At 48.6% G+C, this 20,553-nt stretch overlaps 1 protein-coding gene across 4 annotated transcripts in view; it reads left to right on the top strand.

Moving 5' to 3' along the window:
* LOC147417518 (Chlorophyll A-B binding family protein) overlaps nucleotides 1–20,553 on the top strand; it is a 71,859-nt gene that overhangs the window by 32,451 nt on the left and 18,855 nt on the right. The window contains exon 7 of one of the 4 annotated variants that reach the window (XM_086507528.1): nucleotides 20,303–20,539. The exons of 1 other annotated variant lie outside the window; for it this stretch is intronic. In XM_086507528.1, coding sequence (XP_086363654.1) covers nucleotides 20,303–20,539 — 237 coding nt within the window. The remainder of the gene's footprint in view (nucleotides 1–20,302; nucleotides 20,540–20,553) is intronic. 2 more of the 4 variants (XM_086507531.1, XM_086507532.1) reach the window with 2 other exon arrangements.

Below are 20,553 nucleotides of genomic sequence, written 5' to 3'. Positions count from 1 at the left end.
GTCCATCATCCTATTAAACGTAGCAGGAGCATTTGTGAGACCAAAGGGCATCACTAAAAATTCGTAAAGGCCAAACGTCGTTCTAAAAGCAGTCTTGTGCACATCCTCTGATCTAATGCGGATCTGATGATACCCACTCTTTAGATCTATCCTGCTAAACATAGCTGCTCCTTCTAATTTGTCCATAATATCATCAATTCTAGGTATAGGAAACCGATTCTTGATGGTATTCTTGTTCAGTGCACGGTAGTCGATGCACATACGCCATGAGCCATCCTTTTTCTGCACCAACAACACTGGAGAACAGAATGGAGATGAACTGGGCTGAATCAGCCCCTTTTCTAACAGCTCCTGTACTTGGCCCATTATCTCTTTCTGCTGAGCCGCACTAACCCTGTACGGAGGCTTATTTGGTGGGCTACAGCCTGGCACCAAATCTATCGCATGGTCCTCGGGTCTCTCTGGCGGTAATTGAGACGGTAATGAATCGGAAAAACAGTCACTATACTGTTGTAAAAACATTGACCTTTCTTTATCTAGCACAGATAAATTTGATTCATCACAATCTGACACTTCACGTGCAAAAACCAAGTACGCAGAAAGATGCTTTTTCATTACAGAAGTAATAGCAGAAGCTGATACAGTAGGAATAGACTCCCCTTTAAGCTTTACATCCAGAATGTGAGTCTTTCCCCTGCTCTGTACAGTGATCTTTTTGTTGTAGGCATCCATGATTCCCTGTACACGAAACAACCAAGGAATACCTAACAACACATCACATCCGTCCAGTGGCATGATGTAAAATTCTTCAGCATCTACATAGGACTGGATATGTAGACGCAACTTTCCAATGATGGGTGTCACAGCCTCTGTATGGCCAGGACATGCCAAACCTGCCTCTGCTGTATACCCCATCTCTTCCGGTCTGATTCCCAACTTTGAAGCCAATTCTGGGGAAATGAAGTTGGCTTTGGCACCCGGATCAAAGAAGATAAGCACTGTTTGATCCCTAACCTTTCCCCATGCTCTGCAAAGCTCACTTGCATCTGAATTTGGCTTGTCGCCCACCATATCTGGCACTAGACCAGCCATGGGCTTCTTTCCTTTCTTGTCTTCCTTGTCTTCAGAATCAGCTGGCCTTTTCTTTGTAGGACAATTGTAAGCAATGTGGCCAGGCTGCTCACATATAAAGCATTTGTTCTCTGTCCTCAGGACCTTCTTTTGCTCTTCTGACTTGCGAGGAAAACGTCTTTTCCATTTCTTTGCTGGTCCTTTTTCTGATTCAGCCGTAGCTTTGTCTTTCCCTGTGTTGGCCGACTCCTGAGTCCCTTTAGGAGCCTCATTGGGAACGTGCTTCTTGGCTGAATTTTTCTTGCCTGATCCTGCCTTGACGCCAGTGTTAAATTCACAATCTTCTCCCTTGAGCAAACCATTGCCAGTGTTTGCTACCTCGATGAGCTGCGTCAAAGTAGTGACTTTGGTCTTTGTGCAGTATTTTCTCAATCCTTTGGGTAGGCCACAACAGTATTTTTCTATCTGTTCTGTCAATGGCACAAACCTATAGGAAGTTACTGGAAGTAGAGCTTTCCAAAACTTCCGATTGTAATCATCCAGATTTCTGCAAGTGGCAGCATTTAGCTGGTGCCATTCTGTCATGACATCTGCTTCGAAATCATCAGATAACCATGCTGCTGCAAAAATCTGCTTGAAGTAAATCCATGTGGACGGAGCTTGCCCTTGAAGCAATAAAGTTGTCCACCATTGTCCCGCATTCCCTGTCAAGAAAGTGGCTGCCTTGCGGACCTTTGAAGCCTCTGTAAAGTTTCCCCCTGCATAGGCCTTGTCAAACTGCTGGAGGAATGAAAGAGCCTTCTTCCTGTCATCAAACCCTGTAAAGGTCGTGAATGACACACCTTTGCCACCTTCTTTGTACGGAGTTGGCCTCTCCAGCGGCGTTAAATTGTCATATGGAAGTGACTGAAACATGGGAACACTATTAAGGTTCATCTGTGTTCCTTGGCCGCTATTAACTTGACCTGGAAATGCCATATTTGGCTGCTGATTTGTAATTCCAGCCATACCAAAATTTGCTTGTGGCATCCCAAATTGTCCCTGAGTGCTTTGAAACCCTGGTTGCATACCCATGACACTGTACATGGGGTTAGGCATCATCGTTTGAGCACCCGCAAACACTGTTCCTGGCGTATAAAACTGATTTCCAGGTGCATGACCAGCCATGCTCTGAAATACCGATCCACCTCCAAAATAGCCAGGGTGTACTGAAGGTGGTGGGAAGACCTGTTGCATAGCCTGTAAGTTGCTTCCCTGCCCATTAGAACCAGCTATAGGCTGCTGAAAGGTGGCGGGCTGAATTGGTACAGCTTGAAAAACTGGCATCTCAGCCACCTGTTCTTGCACCTTAGGCATACGTTGTGGAGACTGCATGTTCTCCGTCAAGTGTACAGGTGTTTCCATTGACTGTGCGGTATGAATCACCTGTGCTCGAGCCTTAACAGGCTTTTGAATATGATCCAGTGACCCAACTTGCTGAGACGGAACCGGAGGTTGCAGAAAGGCTAAAAACCTCGGATTCTGCATTACTTGTGTGAACATAGCCACAGCAGTAACCAACTGGGTCCTGAATATATCATCATCAGTCTGTGGTGGTCTTGAGGACTCACCCACTTCATGTGTCTGTTGACCCTGTGAAGAGGAAACCTCTTCAGTCACATCATCTGGTCTGTCAGCCATAATTACAATTCCCTGTGTCTCGTCTATGATCCCCTGTGTCTTCAAGCCGAAAACTGCCCAAGGCTCACTTCTATGGGAAAAAGTGATTTAATCCCGTCGATGGAACCATGAAACCGGCCTGTTCAATCCAAAAAGGGCGGTAGACTTTACTTTAAACCTTGATTTAGTTTTCACCCATTATTAGTCGTCTATTTTACCTGTACTTTCAAGACACATCAAAGGGGAGAGGGATACAGGCTGCTAGATTGCACCTGTATGAGTAGACGGACACCAGATTGGCCCCTAACTTAGGCGCCCCTTTCGGTATTTCTTTATTGTTCAAAAGAGGGAATAAACGCTGTGGTTCCTACAAGCTGCCCCGCACAAACTCGGCTGAATTTCCACTGTTCCAGCCCGATTTCGGCAGCATAACTGTACTAGAACCCTTCACGGTCAGTATTCCCACGCATTGACTGACTTTCCCGACGCATACGGGCACTTTGCAAAACCTGGCGAGAATCTGCAGCACGCTGAATTCTCTGTTTTCAGCCCTGAAAATGCGCCAGATCGCCTGTACAGCGGTCCCCTTGCGTCCCCGAACCTCCTGGGGGTATTAGGGTCCGTTTAGGGCCAAAACCCTAAACCTGCAAAAATACACAGCAGGCTGTAATTCACTGTTTCGGGCTCCGTTTCGCGTGCCGGTCGCATCCCTAGCAAGTCCTCGAGCTCCCGCACCTGTAGGGCTACTTGCCCTTTGAATCGGACGAGATTTCTGGCGTGAAACCTCTCCGAATTCACCTGTACCTGCGGGGGGATTAGCCGCTAGCTAATCCAGTACCTGTGCAAGAGGCTCTTGCCTCGGCAATCGCGCATGAACCCACACAATTGTACATTGGTCAAATGAAGAGCCCACTAGAGGGGCATAACATACTGCCAAAGGGGAGAGAGAGGGCAGTGCGTAGCGTGCAGGGCATCACTCCTGGCACCGCACTGTGCATAAGAGGGAAAGCAAGCACTCCATAGCTCTTAACCTGTGACAGAGACTTGCAAAATGAGCCTCCCAGCTATAAATCACGTTTTTGCCTTCTCTATAAGTAGTAAACTGGCCTCAGAGTGCCAAGTGTCACTCATTTGTGCATTTTCCCGCTTTAGACCCTCGGGTCTAAAAATATCTCACCTGCAGCCTCTGTTGACTTGGCCACAGAGTAACAAAATGATCCCCATGTCAAACTGCACGTAATGACGCGAAGACATTTTCAGGTCCCAAAATAGCAGTTCCCTAAATTTTAGGAGATGCTGCCATTGTATCTTTCTAGGTCATCCGACCCTCTTTGTACACTGCGGCCACATCCAGAACTGAAATGTAGCCTCTGTAGCAAAGGATTCCACTTTGGCTAGTCAATGACCCCACTTGGCTAACCATAGTCCTTGTCCAACCTTAGTGCTCTCTTGCCCTCAGGCCTGGACTCCCTCTGGACAGTTCCACACTAGCTATGCAATGCAGGGCAGTTAGATTTCCCGAGGGGTGTTTCCAAAAAGTGAAAGTAAATAGATAATAAGAAAGAAATCAACAAAAAGGATAGATAGTAGTCACACGCTGGTGACATCCCCCCCCTTAAAGAGAATCCTTTATTAGGGAGAATCTTTTTACAAGCACAAGAACCGGAGAAAACCCCTCCGTTCTAATTCTGTGACTCGATGGCCGTTCCTTCCCGTAAGGGAAATCCGAGAGACGAGCTCTCAATCCTCGGAGTTGAGACTCCGATGACAATTTCCGAATTCCATTTCCGGAATCCCAAGCGTAGGCCGAAGCCTTCTCGCTTCTCCTTCGCGATGAAGTACCTGCAAACACACGCGCAAACACGCGACAGCAATTCGTATGGCGAATCCACAATAGATACCTGTCGCTCTTGCGCGGGAAAAGCGATTTCCGTGCTTCATAGTCTCGCGATCTCTTGCGTTATCTGGCGGCAGAGTCTTCTCTTGCTGACGTTGGTAACTCCCCTTTCAGTGAGGGCATGTGGTGCTTTTATAGCTCCTTGGCCACGGCAAGAATAGCTGCTCGCGTAGAGATCGCGGCCGTTTTTTTTTTTTTTTTGTGCTGCTCTACCCGAAATAGGGAGAGAGAATTCGCTGGCTGGTTTTGTTGATTTATTTTCTAAGTGGCTGCCCACTTATTAAGTGGGTGGCCGGCATATTTTAAAATTGATCTGAACCTGCCCAAAAACTCAATAAAACCTTATAAGTTTAAAACAATGCTTTTCACAACACTTCCCAGGCGTCCTTGGATGCAATCACATGCACAATTGCAATGCAGACATAGATTTCCTTGCGGGAAAGCGTTTGCTCTTCCCGGAAAACTCGTTCAAATTTTTCGCTTTTTAAGAAAAGCTTCTCAGAACCCATCTTTATTCTTGTGCTTGCGTCTTTACACGTATTCCTCTTTCCAGTTCGGATTTCCTCTCGACTATGGATATCCCCTTTCTGATGCACTTGTCACCCACCTTGTGACGCATCAGGAATACCCATCACCTAGTCCTTTCCTACCGAACTTACGGTACAATCTCCTTCACAATGCTCTATGTCACCCATCCTATGACGCATCAGAGATGTCCGTTCCCGGATGGTCGGATACTTTACTGATGCTCCCTGTCACCCATCCATTGTGACGCATCAGAAGTACCCGTTCCTGGTGGCCTTACAGATATTCCCTTTCACAGTGCTCCTGTCATTATTTTGAATGACGCACTAGGGATACTCTGTACTCGGATGTCTCGAGTGAGAAAAACCCTCTCACTTAAAATTCCAATAATTCATTTAGAATTATTTTCTTGGTGTTCCAAGCGAGAAAACCCTCTCACTTATAAATCCAATAATTCATTTAGAATTACTTTTATGTCAAATAAAGCCAATTTAGCAGCAGTAACGGGACGGGCGCCACGTGCCAACTTTAAGCACTTCAAATAACATTGAACTGAAAGAGAGACACGACACACGAGACATGAAGTGGCAGTGTTCCACCCCAAGAGAGCACTGGCCCCAAACCTTGGCCCTCCTCCCGGTATTTTTTTAAATTGCTTCAACTCAGTACAACTCCCATGGCTCTGCTCTGCATCTCCTGCAGGTAGATTGCTAGAGTGAGAGCCCATGGGTCATATTTAAAGAGACATCAAGTTCTAAAAGCATCTGGCCTCCCAAAATCAGCTAACGTAGATTCTGGAAATCCATAGGATCTGCCACGTCAATGATCAGCGCGAATTGCGGCATTCAATCCAGTGCCACATCATCATGTCAGCAGGGCGGTCGTATGGTTGCCACGTCATCATCTTTTACGCCAGTCCTTTGTGTGTGCTCCTGCTTTATTTTAATATCCTTTGTGTCACTTGGGCCCCTTCGGGCGGGGTCCCATAAGTTGGTGGCTCTTTAATAATTGGTCCCATTCAGTGAGAATTTGTAAGCTGGTGAGAACTTCTGCTGCTGCTGCTGCTTCTCTTAGGGTTTAGGCCCTTCAGCCGGGATTTGCAAATTGGCTCCGTTCTTTAGTGGCTTGACACGTCAATAGTGTGTGACACAAGATGTTCCCACCAACTGCTGACACTGCATGCATACCTGTCATACGAAATATCGAGATAAATCTGTTGTTGGACATCAAGAATACGGTCCATACAAGATTGCAAACCTATCTTGCAACTAGTACTGACAAGCTCACAACAGAGCATAGGAGTGATGGTGCTGCCAAATTTGTAGGGCCACACTACCATCGGTGAAGAGAGAACATGGAGATAGGAGTAGTCCACACTCCAACAAAACCCCCTCAAACTATTTTTATAGTCGGGCACCACATACTCCACCTCTAGACCTCATTCTTTGAAGTTGGATGATCGTACAAGAAGTGGTACTGCCTCTCCCTGTCAAAGCCAACTTCAATACATCCATTTATCTCCAAATGGTGAGATGAGGTGCGTAGTTGACCAATAACACATCTAATGCCATGAGATAGGTGTATGTCCATATACTTGGGGCATAAGATAAACCCATCCTCTATCGTGCGGAGAAGATGGTCTTGATAAAAAGCAGCTTCGTCCCCAACTCATGTGACGGAGACAGCCAAGTCCTCCTAGTACCCAGCTGAATGAATCATGTGTGATAATCTTGCTAATCTCTGAATGTGTGTGGGTGAGGGATGGTGCATCCAGGAAATGAAAAGTGACAGCCTGTCCATACTAAATCCATGTAGCTCAAAACCAAGTTAATATATGTGCAAACCAACATGAAGTATCACCCTCACCTCCGACACCCGCCTGCATCGCGGCTCCAGTTTTGTCAAAAACTGGCTCTCAGCATTGTGAAGCTTTACTCTGCTACCTCCTGTCTTGGCTTGTGGTTGTTGCAGATGCTCCTCCTGGTTCCTTCATATTAAGCCTCTTCTCGCCCACCCTCTTACCTCACGACTTGGTGTCCTTTTTGGCACTTGGCGCGTTTGTGCTTGGCAGGTTTTGGGCAGCACAGCAGCTGCCCCCTCACCGACTTCCTGAAGGTTCCACTGTTTGTCAGCTACGAGGTGCCTATCTTTCAGAGGCCCCTGGAGTTACCGTCACCTTTCTCTACTCTATCTAGTTGCCAGGGCACTTTTACCCTCATTAGGAGGGGTTGTTTTTCCCCTGGTGTTTTTTCAGTTTTACAGGATTTTACAGTTTACAGGTTCTATACCTGCGGACAGCCTTGTAGTTTCAGTATTTTCAGTTCTTCCCAGTTTACAGGTTCTATGCTTACGGGCAGCCTTGTATTCTTGCCTTCGGGCGTTTTGTATTAGTTTGTATGTCCCTTGAGCAGGCCACCCTGGCACTTTGGGGATTAGCATACTCAGTAATACAGTTATGGATTTGGTTTTAAAAAAAAAAAAAAAGTATCACCCTCACTGGCCAGTTGTCGCGATGACTCAAACGTTAGTTGTGCATGTTTGTCATGTGGTAGCCTCCCATGTGCTATGAATGAAAGACACTGACCTAGCTACAATTGGTGGTGCACTCACCTCAGCTCTGATAATCTCACGTGGCACTGAAGCTTTCACCTGGATCGGCCTGGAGATCATGGATACAAGTGGTCTCTCCATGAATCTCCATCCATCACATGTGCGCCTTGATCTACTATGATGATCCAGGCTAGGTCCCTCATATTTGCACTCCATAAAGCGTGGTAGAAGTGACCAAAAGCGTCAAATAGCCATAGCTTACTACGTGGCTCCTGAAACTACGCATGTGAACATATCCTCTCTAGTCCTCCTAATGCTGCATATCCCCTCAGCAATCTCGCCTGTGCAGCACCTCTCGTAGAGAAAGTGAGTCCACTGAATACAACACCAAGATATGCATAAGAGTTGACATACTCCACTATCTCTAGTCCATATGTAAAAATAGGTGCAGATCTCCTAACCCATTGCGTAGTAGTATTGAATACCATCACCTTGGCTTTACCAAGGTTGATGGAGATCCCACTGCTATGTGCATAATCTTTTAACACATCTAGATTTCTTTGCATACCCTTTAAAGAGTTTGAAATAAGCACAATATCATTGGCATAAAGCATTAGAGGTATCCATGCACTTAACAAATGTGCCCCTCTATCCCCTGCAGTCTCAATATAATAAAAAATCTCATCAATTTATAATTCAAACAAAGTTGGAGAAAGTGGGCATCCCTGCTTCACCCCAATAGTAGAGTGAAGAGGGTCTGAAACTTTGCTATCCATACTCTCCCTATAACTATCTATAAAATGCCATGATATCCCCTACAAGCTCATGTGGGACTTGCAAGTCATGTCGTCACTAACTTGGCTCTTGGGATTGCGTCAAAGGCTTTGCCGAAATCCTCAAAGCTACAATGAATCCTCCTCCCATGTGCTCTACCCTCCTCAATGATTGCTCTAAGCGTGAAGATACGATTAAGTGGCAAGTGTAGAGAGAGAGAGAGAGAGAGAGAGAGAGAGAGAGAGAGAGAGAGAGAGAGAGAGAGGCGCGAACCCTAAGCCTGCTGCGAACCCTGTGCCTGCGCGCGAACCCTAACCCTGCTGCGAACCCTAACCCTGCTGCGAACCCTGTGTTTGCACGCGAACCCTAACCCTGCTGCTGCGCGCGAAATTGCTGCATGCGCGTGGCGAAACCTGCTGCTGCTGCGCGAACCCTAACCCTGCTGCCTGTGCGAAGCCGCTGCAACATCTGCCCCCTGTCACGCGCCCTGCTGCTTGCTGCGCGCGAAACCTGTTGCTGCCTGTTGCGTGCCCTAATTCCCGCAAACCCTAATTGCCTCTACAAACCCTAATCCCGTTAACCCTAATTCCCAGAAACCCTACTCCTGTACACCATACCTGCCTCAGCCTCAAACCCTGACTACCACCTGCAAGAGAAAGAGAGAAAGCGAGAGAGAGAGAGAGAGAAAGCGTCCAAGATTCCTTTCGGGTCTTCCTTTTCCTGTTCGTCAGTCTAGCCCATTCTTCATGGCGGCTTTGCCGGTCTCGAGTGCTACGCACGGCGCTCCATCACCACTTGCCTGTCGCGTGGACTGTACTCGCGACCTGTTGACATGCATTGACTTCAAAATACAACACTTGGCACAGCATGCCTTGGTTGGTCGGATGATTGGACAGTCTCCACCTCGCTCTTCCATACGTGATTGGTGTCAGACTGCATTGGGCACTACTCAAGGACGGGTCTCGGAGCTTACGTTGCTTGGCAGAGGCATATTCATGGTACGTCTTTCAGATCCCGCCACTGTCTCAGCTCTCCTGGCTCGGTCTCCGATACTCTCTGATCGCAGGATGATATACTTGATGAGGTGGTATTCCGAGTTTACTACTGAGGAGTTTGACAATCGACACCTTATTCCCAGATTCCCTCTGACGCTCTCCTTCCCGGATATGCCTCTCCATTTTATTGATGAGCATCTCCTTCAAATGATTGCTGCTCATTTTGGCACAGTAGTTCCAGGATCCTGCATTTCTCCTCTGGTCCACCTCGCATTCAGGTCCTGGTGTTTGGGGATACTTCATTACCAGATACAGTTACCGTGGCTGTGCGCGATCGAGACTACTCTTGCCGAATGGTAGTCACTGGTCGCCAAGGGCAGTGCTTACGTTGTCACGAGATGGGACACTTGGCACGAGATTGCCCCGCCATCGGCGACAACAACAGCCAGCTCCTGGCACTCATGCTCAGTCACGTGGTCAACGTCAACAACCGGTTCCTCCTACTACTACTCGAGCACCTCGACAGCCTGCAGGTGCTCCTCGAGCTTCGACCCTCCATGTCCCTCCCTCTGCTTCAGTTCCTACTGAGAATGCATGGCAGACAGTGGGTCGTAACCATTCATTCCGTCCTCGTCAGCAATCTACACTGCATGCAGCCCCCACTGTTACCTCTCCTGCTCCCTCTCAAGTTTCCACCACCCCATTACCCCCTGCTTCTCCTCGCCATTCTTCCTCTTTAGCACAGGATCACTTACCTCTACTACCAGCTCCTCCTTCTCTTGCCGTTCTCCCGCCCGCTCCTCCTCCTCTTCCCGAGATCCCTATTCCCATGCAGATGGATCATTCCCCGCTATTACCTCTCCCTTTTCCTCCTCTCCCTCTCGCCCTTGCTCCCCCCCCTCCACCTTCTGGTCCTCCCCCTCCTTCAGCCGCTCATACTTACGTCCCACGCAGTTTTCTCAACTCCTGTCCTCTTTCCTGGGGCACTCATCGGGCTGAAATGTGTGGTGACTCAGAAGGACCACTGCGGGTACAGCTCTACCTTATGCATCACAAGCCAGGTTGTGTTCCCTCTTTAATAGGCAGTTGCTCTCAGCCCACCCATTCCTTTTTCCTTCCATTCCACGCAGCTCAGGAATGGTCTGAGGATCAGGTTCTACATTTTGTGCATGCCCAACCTATGGATCAGCTTCATTCATGGTTGTCTACTTACGCTCCGGATGTACTGTCTCCACACTTCCCTTCCTGTATTGGTGCTATGGAATGGAGTGATGTTTATGCTTGCTATTCATTGCCTATGGTCATTCATGTATCCTCAGATGTGGTGCTTCCTATGTCTATGCGCATTTGGGGTGTCAAAGTTGCAGCATCAGTAATGCAATGTAAACAAGCTGAGGTCCATAGTTGGTGCAATGAGACGCCATATTTTAGAGAAGGCTTGCGGATTGCTTTCCTACTGCCCGAAGCTCACCCCTTGGATGGCCCAGCTGCCTCCAAGAAGATGCGCAGTTAGTCAGATGCTTTACCAATTCTTTCATGCAGACTATGGATTTACATGTAGTTTCTTGGAATGCTAATGGTTTACAGACTTCTCGGGTAAGAGGTTCCCGCAAGCTTTTACTTCGCAAAGGTTTGCACGCTCATGTAGTAGGCACTGTGGATATATTACTAGTACAGGAGCATAAGATTGCCACTCCCTTTGGTAATCTCATGCCCTCCGGCGCTCACACTTTTTGGGAGCCTGCTCTAGGCATTCATGGACAGAGTTGCGGTGTATGCATTTCAGTGGGGCCACGTTACTTGGCCTCAGTTCAGCAGCATGGCCCCCTTGTCGCTGGCAGAGCAATCTATGTGTCTCTTCGGATTCAGGACTCTATCATTGGTTTTATGTGAGTCTACGCACCCACTACTCCTCGGGAGAGGGCTACTTTTTGGGCCTCTTTGGCTACTGTTCTACCTGCTGTAGACTCTTGGGTTGTAGGAGGCGACTTCAACAATGTCGAAAGCGACTCTGATTGGCGATCCATCACTCCTCCTGTTCTATCATCCATCTCTCCCGATGAGCAGTCAGATTGGGATCGATTTCTTCTAGCTATTCAAGGTGTTGATGCATGGCACATACCCTCTTTTGGTCATCACCCTGCTACACTTCATTACTCGTGGGGGTTTCAGAGACAGCAGGGGAGATTATTAGAGCGACTTGATCGTTTTTACATTGGCCCTTGGGCAGCAGCTCTAGGTGGATTTACTACTATTTGGAGAGGGACCAGCCTCTCAGATCACTTACCCATCTCATTGTTTATCTCCTTCACTAGATCCTCTACACAGAAACGGGGCTGCCGCATCCCTGACAGTGTTCTCACCACTGCAGTTTTGCAGCAACAGATTCGTGACTTATGGTCCACGGGTGCTTCTTATTGTGGTCCCCCTGGAGAGTTCCTTGCTCATTGCATTACTCAGTCTAGTATTTACTGCCGTGATCAGACTGCTATTATTCATCGACAGTTGAGAGTACGTGAGTCTGATCTTCACATTCCTCTTGGTTTCACACAGCGCTTGCTTGAGGGGAGAGGATGGCCTCACTAGAGCTTTCTTCTTGACTTATTGGGATGTATTGCATATACCACTGCTTCGCGGTTGTCAGGACATCTTTGCATCAGATATATGCATCCGGATCTATGCTCAAGTCTCATATCTCTTATTCCGAAAGGGGGTGACACAACTCAGCTCCGCCAGTGGAGACCTATTACCCTACTCCCTTCGGTCTATAAGATATTAGCGTTACTGATCAGCCATCGCTTGCGACCGTTCTTACCAGATATTATTCATACTTCTCAGACAGGCTTTGTCATGGATCGATGCATACTGGATAATATCTTCACTTTTTATGAGGCAGTAGAGTGGGCCAAATCATCTTCTGAACCTCTCGCTTTTTTCATTCTTGACTTTGAGAAAGCATACGATCGTGTTGAGTGGGACTTTCTCGAAGGATCATTAGCCAGGATGGGTTTCCCCTCGCGATGGATCGTAGGCATTTCCGCTCTCTTCAGGACTGTCAGCAGTTCTATTACTATTGGTGGTCGTGTCAGTCGCAGTTTTGAGCTCTCTCGATCTGTCCGACAGGGATGTCCTTTAGCAGCATATCTATATCTGTTTGTTGGAGAGACTATGTCAGATTTTCTTCGTGCTCAGAGTCATGCATTTCGTGGCTTGACCATGCCAGTACCTTCAGCACTGGACCTTATTGATCAGGAGTTCGCAGATGACACTATGCTGATGTTACACTATTTGCTAGCAGCTCTTGATGCCATGCGGGAGGCCTTGACGGTTTTTTGCATTGCCAGTGGTGCACGTATTAACTGGCATAAATCCTATGGGTTACTGGTTGGCAGTGATGACATACCTACTTGGGGGGTAGCTGATGGTTTCACATGGCTGCAGCCGGGTCAGACATGCAGATATCTGGGCTTTCAGGTTGGATTTGATGTTTCCTCACAGCAGCAGTTTGCACCCGTTCTACAGTCTATTCGCAGGAAGCTATGTCATTGGTCTTCACGTCATCTGTCGTTGGCTGGCCGTGCATTGGTCGTCAACCAGGTCATTCTGGCTACAGTATGGTATACGGCCTCTTGTTGGATGCTACATTCAGGAGTGACAGCTCAGCTCCACAGACTAGTGCGGAACTTTTCATGGAGTGGCACAGATGGGACTACTGATACTCGTGCTCGGGTTCGCTGGTCCACGATTATTCGAACTCGGTCAGAGGGCGGCCTTGGCATTATTGATCCAAAATTACAGAGTCGCGCCCTTCTTACCAAGCTTATTGTTCGAGGTCTTTTTCCCGGCCAAGAACCTTGGAAGATGCTTCTTCAGGCCGCTATTTGCACAGCAACTCCATGCCTCGGCACTAGAGATGGTCATACTTGGCGTACAGGGTATCGTTTTCTCTTTACGGATGCCCCCTTGTCCACCAGCACTCTCTCACCCTTCATCCGATCACTCCTTCAGATTTGGGTTTCCATGCGACGAGCTCTCATACGCTCACCTCCCTCATGTCGTGAGGAGATTGAGCGCCAGCCTCTCATTTGGAATGATGCAGTTCTTGATTCTTCGGTTAACCCACCCCGTCAGCTTGGAGAGAGGACTCACATTGATTGGGCTGCTAGGGACACTGGCCCTGCTGCCTCTATGCGGTTGTTTCATGAGACGCGTATGCTGGATGCAGATTTTGTAGCAGAACATTATGACATTGGTCGCGGGGTGACAGACGGACTTCTTGAGATTGACTCCGCCATTCCTTCACAGTGGGACGCAGTCATGCGAGGCACGGTTCAGATGCCTCCACATAGTGGCTGGGAAGGTCTCTTTGCTCAGAGCACTCTCTTATTAGTTCGTTTAGACACCATGCTGTTCACAGTTGATTCAGACTCCTCTCAGGGGATTCATGCTAGATTGACATTTGCTACCACCTCTCTGCACCTTGTCTACACCGGCGCTCGATGGGAGGCCATACGAGTAGTTGGCTCTCGCGGAAAGCGTCGTTGTGTTGACCCCCGTTTCGCATCCGTTGATGCCGCCCTTTGGAGGCTTTGGGTGTGGGAGGGTCGTGCCTTATCTCAGCTTTATTGGGACCCAGGAGAGTGGCATTGGCCTCACTCTAACCCCACCGGTGCACATGTATCATCTTTTGAGTACACTGTCAGAATTGGAAGATTAGCATTGATGAGACAGCACCCAGAGCAGCCCACTCGTATGCGTTTCTGGTTACATTCAGGTCTCTCCCATGCCTATCTACAACAGTTTTGGTCAGCCATTTGGGATTTACATGCGGCTCGTCGTATTTCTTTTTTCATGTGGATGATTGCACATGCAGGACTTCCAGTTGGGACTTGGCTAGCTACTATGGGTCATGATTTGTTATGCACTCGATGTCCTTCGCGACTACATGAGTCACCGGCCCACTGTCTTTGGTCATGCTCCTCTTCTCATAAAGTGTGGCTACCAGTTTGCTTTTTACTTAGCAGAGCAGGTGTTCAGGATGGATTTCTCACTTGGGGCTCTGTCTCATGGTTGATGCTGATGCCCGGACCGCATCTTTTCTATGAGGGCTCAAACACAGATCCAGCTCTTATGCTTACCTCGACTGGTTATCGGCGAGGAACTTTGGCTATGTTACCACAGATCGCATGGCAGGGGGATCCTCAGACACGTGATGAAGTTTTTTCAGTCATCACTAGCATTACACTATGGAATATTTGGAGAGCTCGTTGTCTTCACATTCTCAGTGCGGCTTCACAGCTCCTTCAAGATATCCTTACTGCCATTTGGCTGGACATCATTCACACCCTGATTTGGCAGTGGGATTCTTCCTCAGGTACATCTAGAGCAACCGAGGCTCGACGATTTGCCTTCCTTCGGCGTTGGGCCCGAGCTCCACTCTTTTTCACACTTGCAGGTGGTCAGATTATATGGCATTATGCCCCCCCTCAGTGGTTTCTACTCCACTCATCACACAGACCACCATGAGATTGTACTAGCCGAGTTGTCACTATAGTGGCTCTCACCCTTACATTCAGCTTGTACTCCCCATGTGACAGGCTATTTTGGCATCCGTTGGGGATCATATTGTACTCAGTAATATATAGCCCTGATTTTTCCAAAAAGAGAGAGAGAGAGAGAGAGAGAGAGAGAGAGAGAGAGAGAGAGAGAGAGAGAGAGAGAGAGAGATGAAATGAAAAGGAAATGTTATATTAACGTCTTCAAAAGGCCAAAGTGACCTATGAGACCAGAAAGTTACAATGTGGTGGATCTGATACAAAGTCAGAGTAACAAGATGACAAAATGACAAAATAAAATACTATAGAATCCTAAACTGCTAGGTGTGGACTAAGCAGCTAAACAGCTAGCTGGGATAGCTAGATCACAGGAGATCCAGCATCGGTCGCTGGCGGATCTCATCAATCTCCTCCATGGTCAGTAGTCTGACCGGGCGTCGTGCATGTCGAGCCAAAGTGATCCTTTGATGCAGCCTCTGTCGATGCTGTGTAGTCCTCCGCAGTCGTGGGCGTGTCTGGATCTCCCCAGCTCAGTCGCTCGGTCGATCAGTATGCCTGTGGTGTAAAGCGACGAGCAGAGTGCCTCTGGTGTAAAGCGACGAGCTCTGCTATGGTAGTAACTCCTCCGGGTGTCCAGTGGCAGCTCTAAAGAAGTCTGTGATCTGTCTCTGAGACTGGCTAGCCTCTCCTCTCATCAGGCTCTCTCTTTGTCTGCGCAGCTCGAGCAAAAACAAACCCAGGCATCTCTGATCCTCGTACTGCATGAGTCTAGAGAATGGTCCAAAGCCCTCCCTGAACAAGCAATGGAAGCGGCCTCGTATCTCGTAGTAGACGGGGCAGTGGCATGTGTAGTGCAACTCTGTCTCAGGCTCGATGTCACATAGGGGGCATGTCCTGGCCTATGCTGGTACTCCGTTGTATCTCCCAGTCTCGATCCACAGCTAGTGTGAAGATGTGCGTATCTGGCCAATAGCACATCGTATCCCATGAGACAAGTGGGTGTCCATGTATCTGGGCCTAGTCACAAAACCATCCTTCGTAAGCTGGAGGAGATGCTCTTTGTAGAAAGCCATCTTCATGCCCAGCTCCTATACTGGCTGTATCCATGTTCTCTTGGTGTCTAGCTGAGTCAAGTCCTTGCGAATGAGCCTGGTGATCTCGGACTGTGTAAGAGTCAGAGAGGGCGCATCCAGTGAGTACTGGAAGGGAGGCAATCTGTCTTTACTGAATTCATGCGCCTGAAACCATGATGTCATCTCCCCATACCAGCATGCCGTATCTCCCTGCATGGCTAATTGTCGAGAGGACTCAAGTGCAAGGCGTGCATATCTATCTCTGGGAAGTTCCCACATGCGGTGTATGAACGAGATAGGTCTGGTGAGCGCCTCAACCACCAGTTGGGGGGCAGCTAGCTCTGCTCGTCCAATAGCACATGGTACTGAAGCCTTGGCTCTAATGAGACGCGAGATCATAGAGACCAAAGGCTTCTCCATGTCCCCCCATCCATCACTGCGGCCTATCCTCCCGTGATGATCTAGTGAAGGTCCCCAAATCTCAGCTCCATGATGCAATGCAGAAGCCACCAAAGTGTCAAAGAGCCAGAGCTTCGTCCGAGGCTCCTGAAACTGAACCTGTGAACACATCCTTTCCAATCTACCCAATGTTGCATGGGCTCTGGTCAATCTAGTCTTTGCTGCCCTCCTCAATGAAAATGCTGGCCCACTAAAAACCACTCCAAGGTAAGTGTAAGCATCTGTATACTCCACCTTCTCCTGGCCGTATGTGAAGGCGGGCGCTGACCTCCTGATCCACTGTGGGGTGGTATTAAATACGATGACCTTGGTTTTACCAAGGTTGACGGACAAACCACTTTCCTGGGCAAACCTATGCAAAGCATCCAAGTGACGTTGCATCCCCTCCGGAGAGTCGGAGATCAACACAATATCATCAGCATATAACAATAGTGGAATCCATGTCCCTGCCAGTTGTGCACCTCTATCACCATCTCTCTTTATGTAGTCAAAAACCTCATCTACATACATACCAAATAGAGTAGGAGAGAGCGGGCAGCCCTGCTTCACCCCAATAGTGGAGTAAACCGGTGTGGATAGACCCTCTGGGATGCATACATGCCCCACTACTGACCTGTATAATGCCATGACCCCCCAAATGAGCTCTGTGGGTACTCCCATCTGCTGTAATCTGCGCATCAATCTAGCTCTAGGCACTGTGTCAAATGCTTTGCAGAAATCCACAAAGCTACAATAGATCCGTCTCCCACGCGATCTGCCCTCCTCAATGATGGCTCTGAGTGTCAAGATATGGTCAAGAGTAGAAAAACCCCTCCTAAAACTTGCCTGCCCGGCTGCGCGTATCCCCTCCCTCTTTGCCCATCTACTCAGCTGCTGCTCAAGAATAGATGCGTACAACCGTGCCAATGTGTGTCCAATCATGATAGTGCGATAGTTCCCAGGCTCCATAGGGTCTCCCGACTTGAAGATAGGTACAATAGTAGATAGGCTCCAAGTATCAGGCAAGCCCTCACACATGGCACGGTTAAACATCACTGCTAGAAGCTCTGCTAGTAGATCTCTGGCATGTGTGAAATGCTCAGCCACTAAACCATCATCATCGTATGCTCTCCCAGTCCTCATCCTGTCAATGGCCTTCCTCACCATCTCCGCTGTGAAAAAAGCACATGTGTTTGGGCATGGATCGGGAGGGTCGGGAAGGGGGGGCTGCTCAGGAACTGTGTACAGAGATGATGCGTACTGGCCCCAGTCTTTGTAGAAGTGATGGCGGGGGGGGGAGAGTGCTCTTGAAAGAGCCGCCATGCCTCACGTGAGTCCTGACTCAAGAACATCTGATATAGATCTTGCTCTAGCCGAGCCAAAAATGCCCTCTTCTTCCGCCGCACTAGGCGTCGGAAGTCAATCTGTGACTGTCTGTGAGTGATGTCCCCCAAAAGCACCTCCCTCTGAAGTCTAGTGTCCCGGCATTCCTCATCATACCAACTGTTCTGGGGCATGCTCCCCGAACGGCGTCTCTGCTCAGGCTGGGTATGTGGGTATGCCTCTGCTGCTGCATCATGTAGTGTCTGTGTCAATATAGTAGTAAGCTCCTCCAGAGGTCGCCCTGGCTCCTCTGTGCATAGGCGTCTGTAGATCCCATCTAGGTATACAGGGTCTGTCTCCCGTGTGAAGGTGTAGCGAGTAGGGGCTGCTGTCCGTAGCCTGTGTGCTACACTAAACTGAAAAGAGATGGTCATTGACACAAGAGCATGATCCACTGCCACACCAACAGGTCTGGGTCCAACCGTGAGATCCTGGATACTAAAGATGAGGCTCGGCTGTGCCATGACATAGTCCACTGTGCTGGCTCCATGTCTGTGTGGAAAGCATGTAAAACCCCCTGAGGCGGGAAATCTCTGTAGGCCATTCAAGATGGCCAATCCATGTGCAGTCCCCATGTCTATCAAGTGTCGTCCATACTCAGTGTGTTCTCCATCTTGTGATAGTCTGGATAGGCCTGTCTTTGCAGCATCCAGCTCTCTTAGCATCTCCTCTTAAGTATCATAAAATACTGTCTGATGATGGGCAGTCCTAGCATTGAAATCCCCTAGAATGATGATGTCACCATCTCTAGAGAACTCCCATATGTCATCATCCAAAATAGAGAAAGGGGACTGTCCTCTGGGTGGTGCATACACTGACGTGCTCGGGGGAAAGTAGCAAATAGCAATGTAAAGGTATCTGTCTGTCTCTGCTCTTAGTCTCACCCACATGTACCTAGCTTGCTCATCTCTGCGGGCTATATGTATCAATGGCTGCAACTCCTCCCTGAATAACACTGCCACTCCTCCTGATCCCCGCCCTCTGCGCTCTGATCGTGTCTCCTGTCTATAGGCAGTCTCCCATCTATATCCACTGATGTGAGGCATAGACTGCCCATGGGCCTGATGTGTCTCAGAGTAGAAGACGATGTCTCTTCCCCTGAAACTATCCTCAAAGGCGCCCACATCAAGTAGCATAGATCCATTACAATTCCACGTGGCAACTTTGAGGGTGGTCCCACGGGTCTCGCACCGTCATGTGGAGCGCCGCTCTACAATCACAACCCGGCCATCTCTGTAGAAGGCCGTCTTTCCCTTCTCCCTTGCCGCTTGAATCTCTGGCATTACCTCTCTCATATGCGCAAGTTGTGTGAGAGTGAGGTCATCTCCAAGGAATATGCCCGTTTTCTTTAGTGTAGGACGCTTCTTCAAGAAGTCCTTCTTTGCCTCCATGGATGGAAAACAGATGATTAGAGCTCTCCCTTTTGAAGTCTCCCCATTGCCTTGTGTCCTCTTCCCCACCCTCCATGCCTTTGTATGAGTAACCTCACTACCCATCATGCGGATAAGTTCTTCAACTTCCCCTTCCACATCATCTCGGTCTTTTAGACCGGTTACTCTTACATGCAAAGCTCTAGTTTTCCTTCATTGTTCTTCTTCTAGAGTCATGTTGATGATTGTAGGAGTGGGGACATATGTGGTTTCTTTCCCTTTGCCTTTCTTAGCGACTTCTATCCACTTCTCGGCATCATCCGCCTTCTTTTGCGTCTTCGTGATCACATCCATCCACGAAGACGTCTTTACCATCTTTTGTTTCTCCTCCTCTTTGATCATCCGTACCTGCTCTTTGATGACCTTGATTTCCTCTACTACCCAAGGCTGTAATTCCCCCTCCTCTAGTCCACTGCTCGCTCTATCGGCAAGTTCTCGCTTGAGAGCTGAGACCTCTTCTTTAAGTGCTTTGGAGTCCGCTTTAAGTGCTTGTAGCTCTGCGTGCAGGTCCTCTTTCTCTTTCTTCCACTGCGCGCCTTCGTTGAGAAACATTTGAAGAAGGTTGGCCTTCTCTTTCCACCATCCCTCCATATCTGCTTTCCAGTCTTTCACTCCCTCTCCATTTGTGTAATCCGCTTGTTTGTAAGCACAAAAGTTGCCTTCGGATGGGGCTTACATACCGGCAAAGCAGTCATGACGTCCATCAAAAATACAATTTGCACTTCTGCCAAGTCAACCCACTATGTCCACATCACACAACATCCCTGTCCCGCATGATGCATACATGTGTGTTCCCCATATCAATCATACATTTTTGATTTTCTGCAATTTTTGCAATTTCCTGCAATATTCTGTCAATGCTGAAAATTATTTAATTCTGAAATTCTGAACTTTCCCTGCAGGAAATCTGAAAATGTGAAAATGTGAATTCTGTGTCTGAAAAATTCTGCAGGTCCGCTCTGTAATGCACCTGCGGGCTTGGGGGGTGGGGCGGGTGGGGCGCAGTCCAGCCACGAGTAAGCCCGCGTGGTGGGGGGCGGCGCACTGTCACAACAGGGGGCGAGGAGGGCGCAGTCCAGCTGAGCAGCAGGGTGCAGCCCAGGTGGCGCGCGGGTCAGCAGCAGGCAGGTGGCGCGCGAGAGAGAGGGAACAGCCCACGCAGAAACAACCCGCAGGTAGCAGCAGGCAGGTAGCGCGAGAGAG

Source organism: Adiantum capillus-veneris, chromosome 30, assembly GCF_014529385.1.
Source record: "Adiantum capillus-veneris isolate H3 chromosome 30, ASM1452938v2, whole genome shotgun sequence".
NCBI lineage: Eukaryota > Viridiplantae > Streptophyta > Polypodiopsida > Polypodiales > Pteridaceae > Adiantum > Adiantum capillus-veneris.
This window is presented reverse-complemented; position numbering and strand designations above follow the sequence as displayed.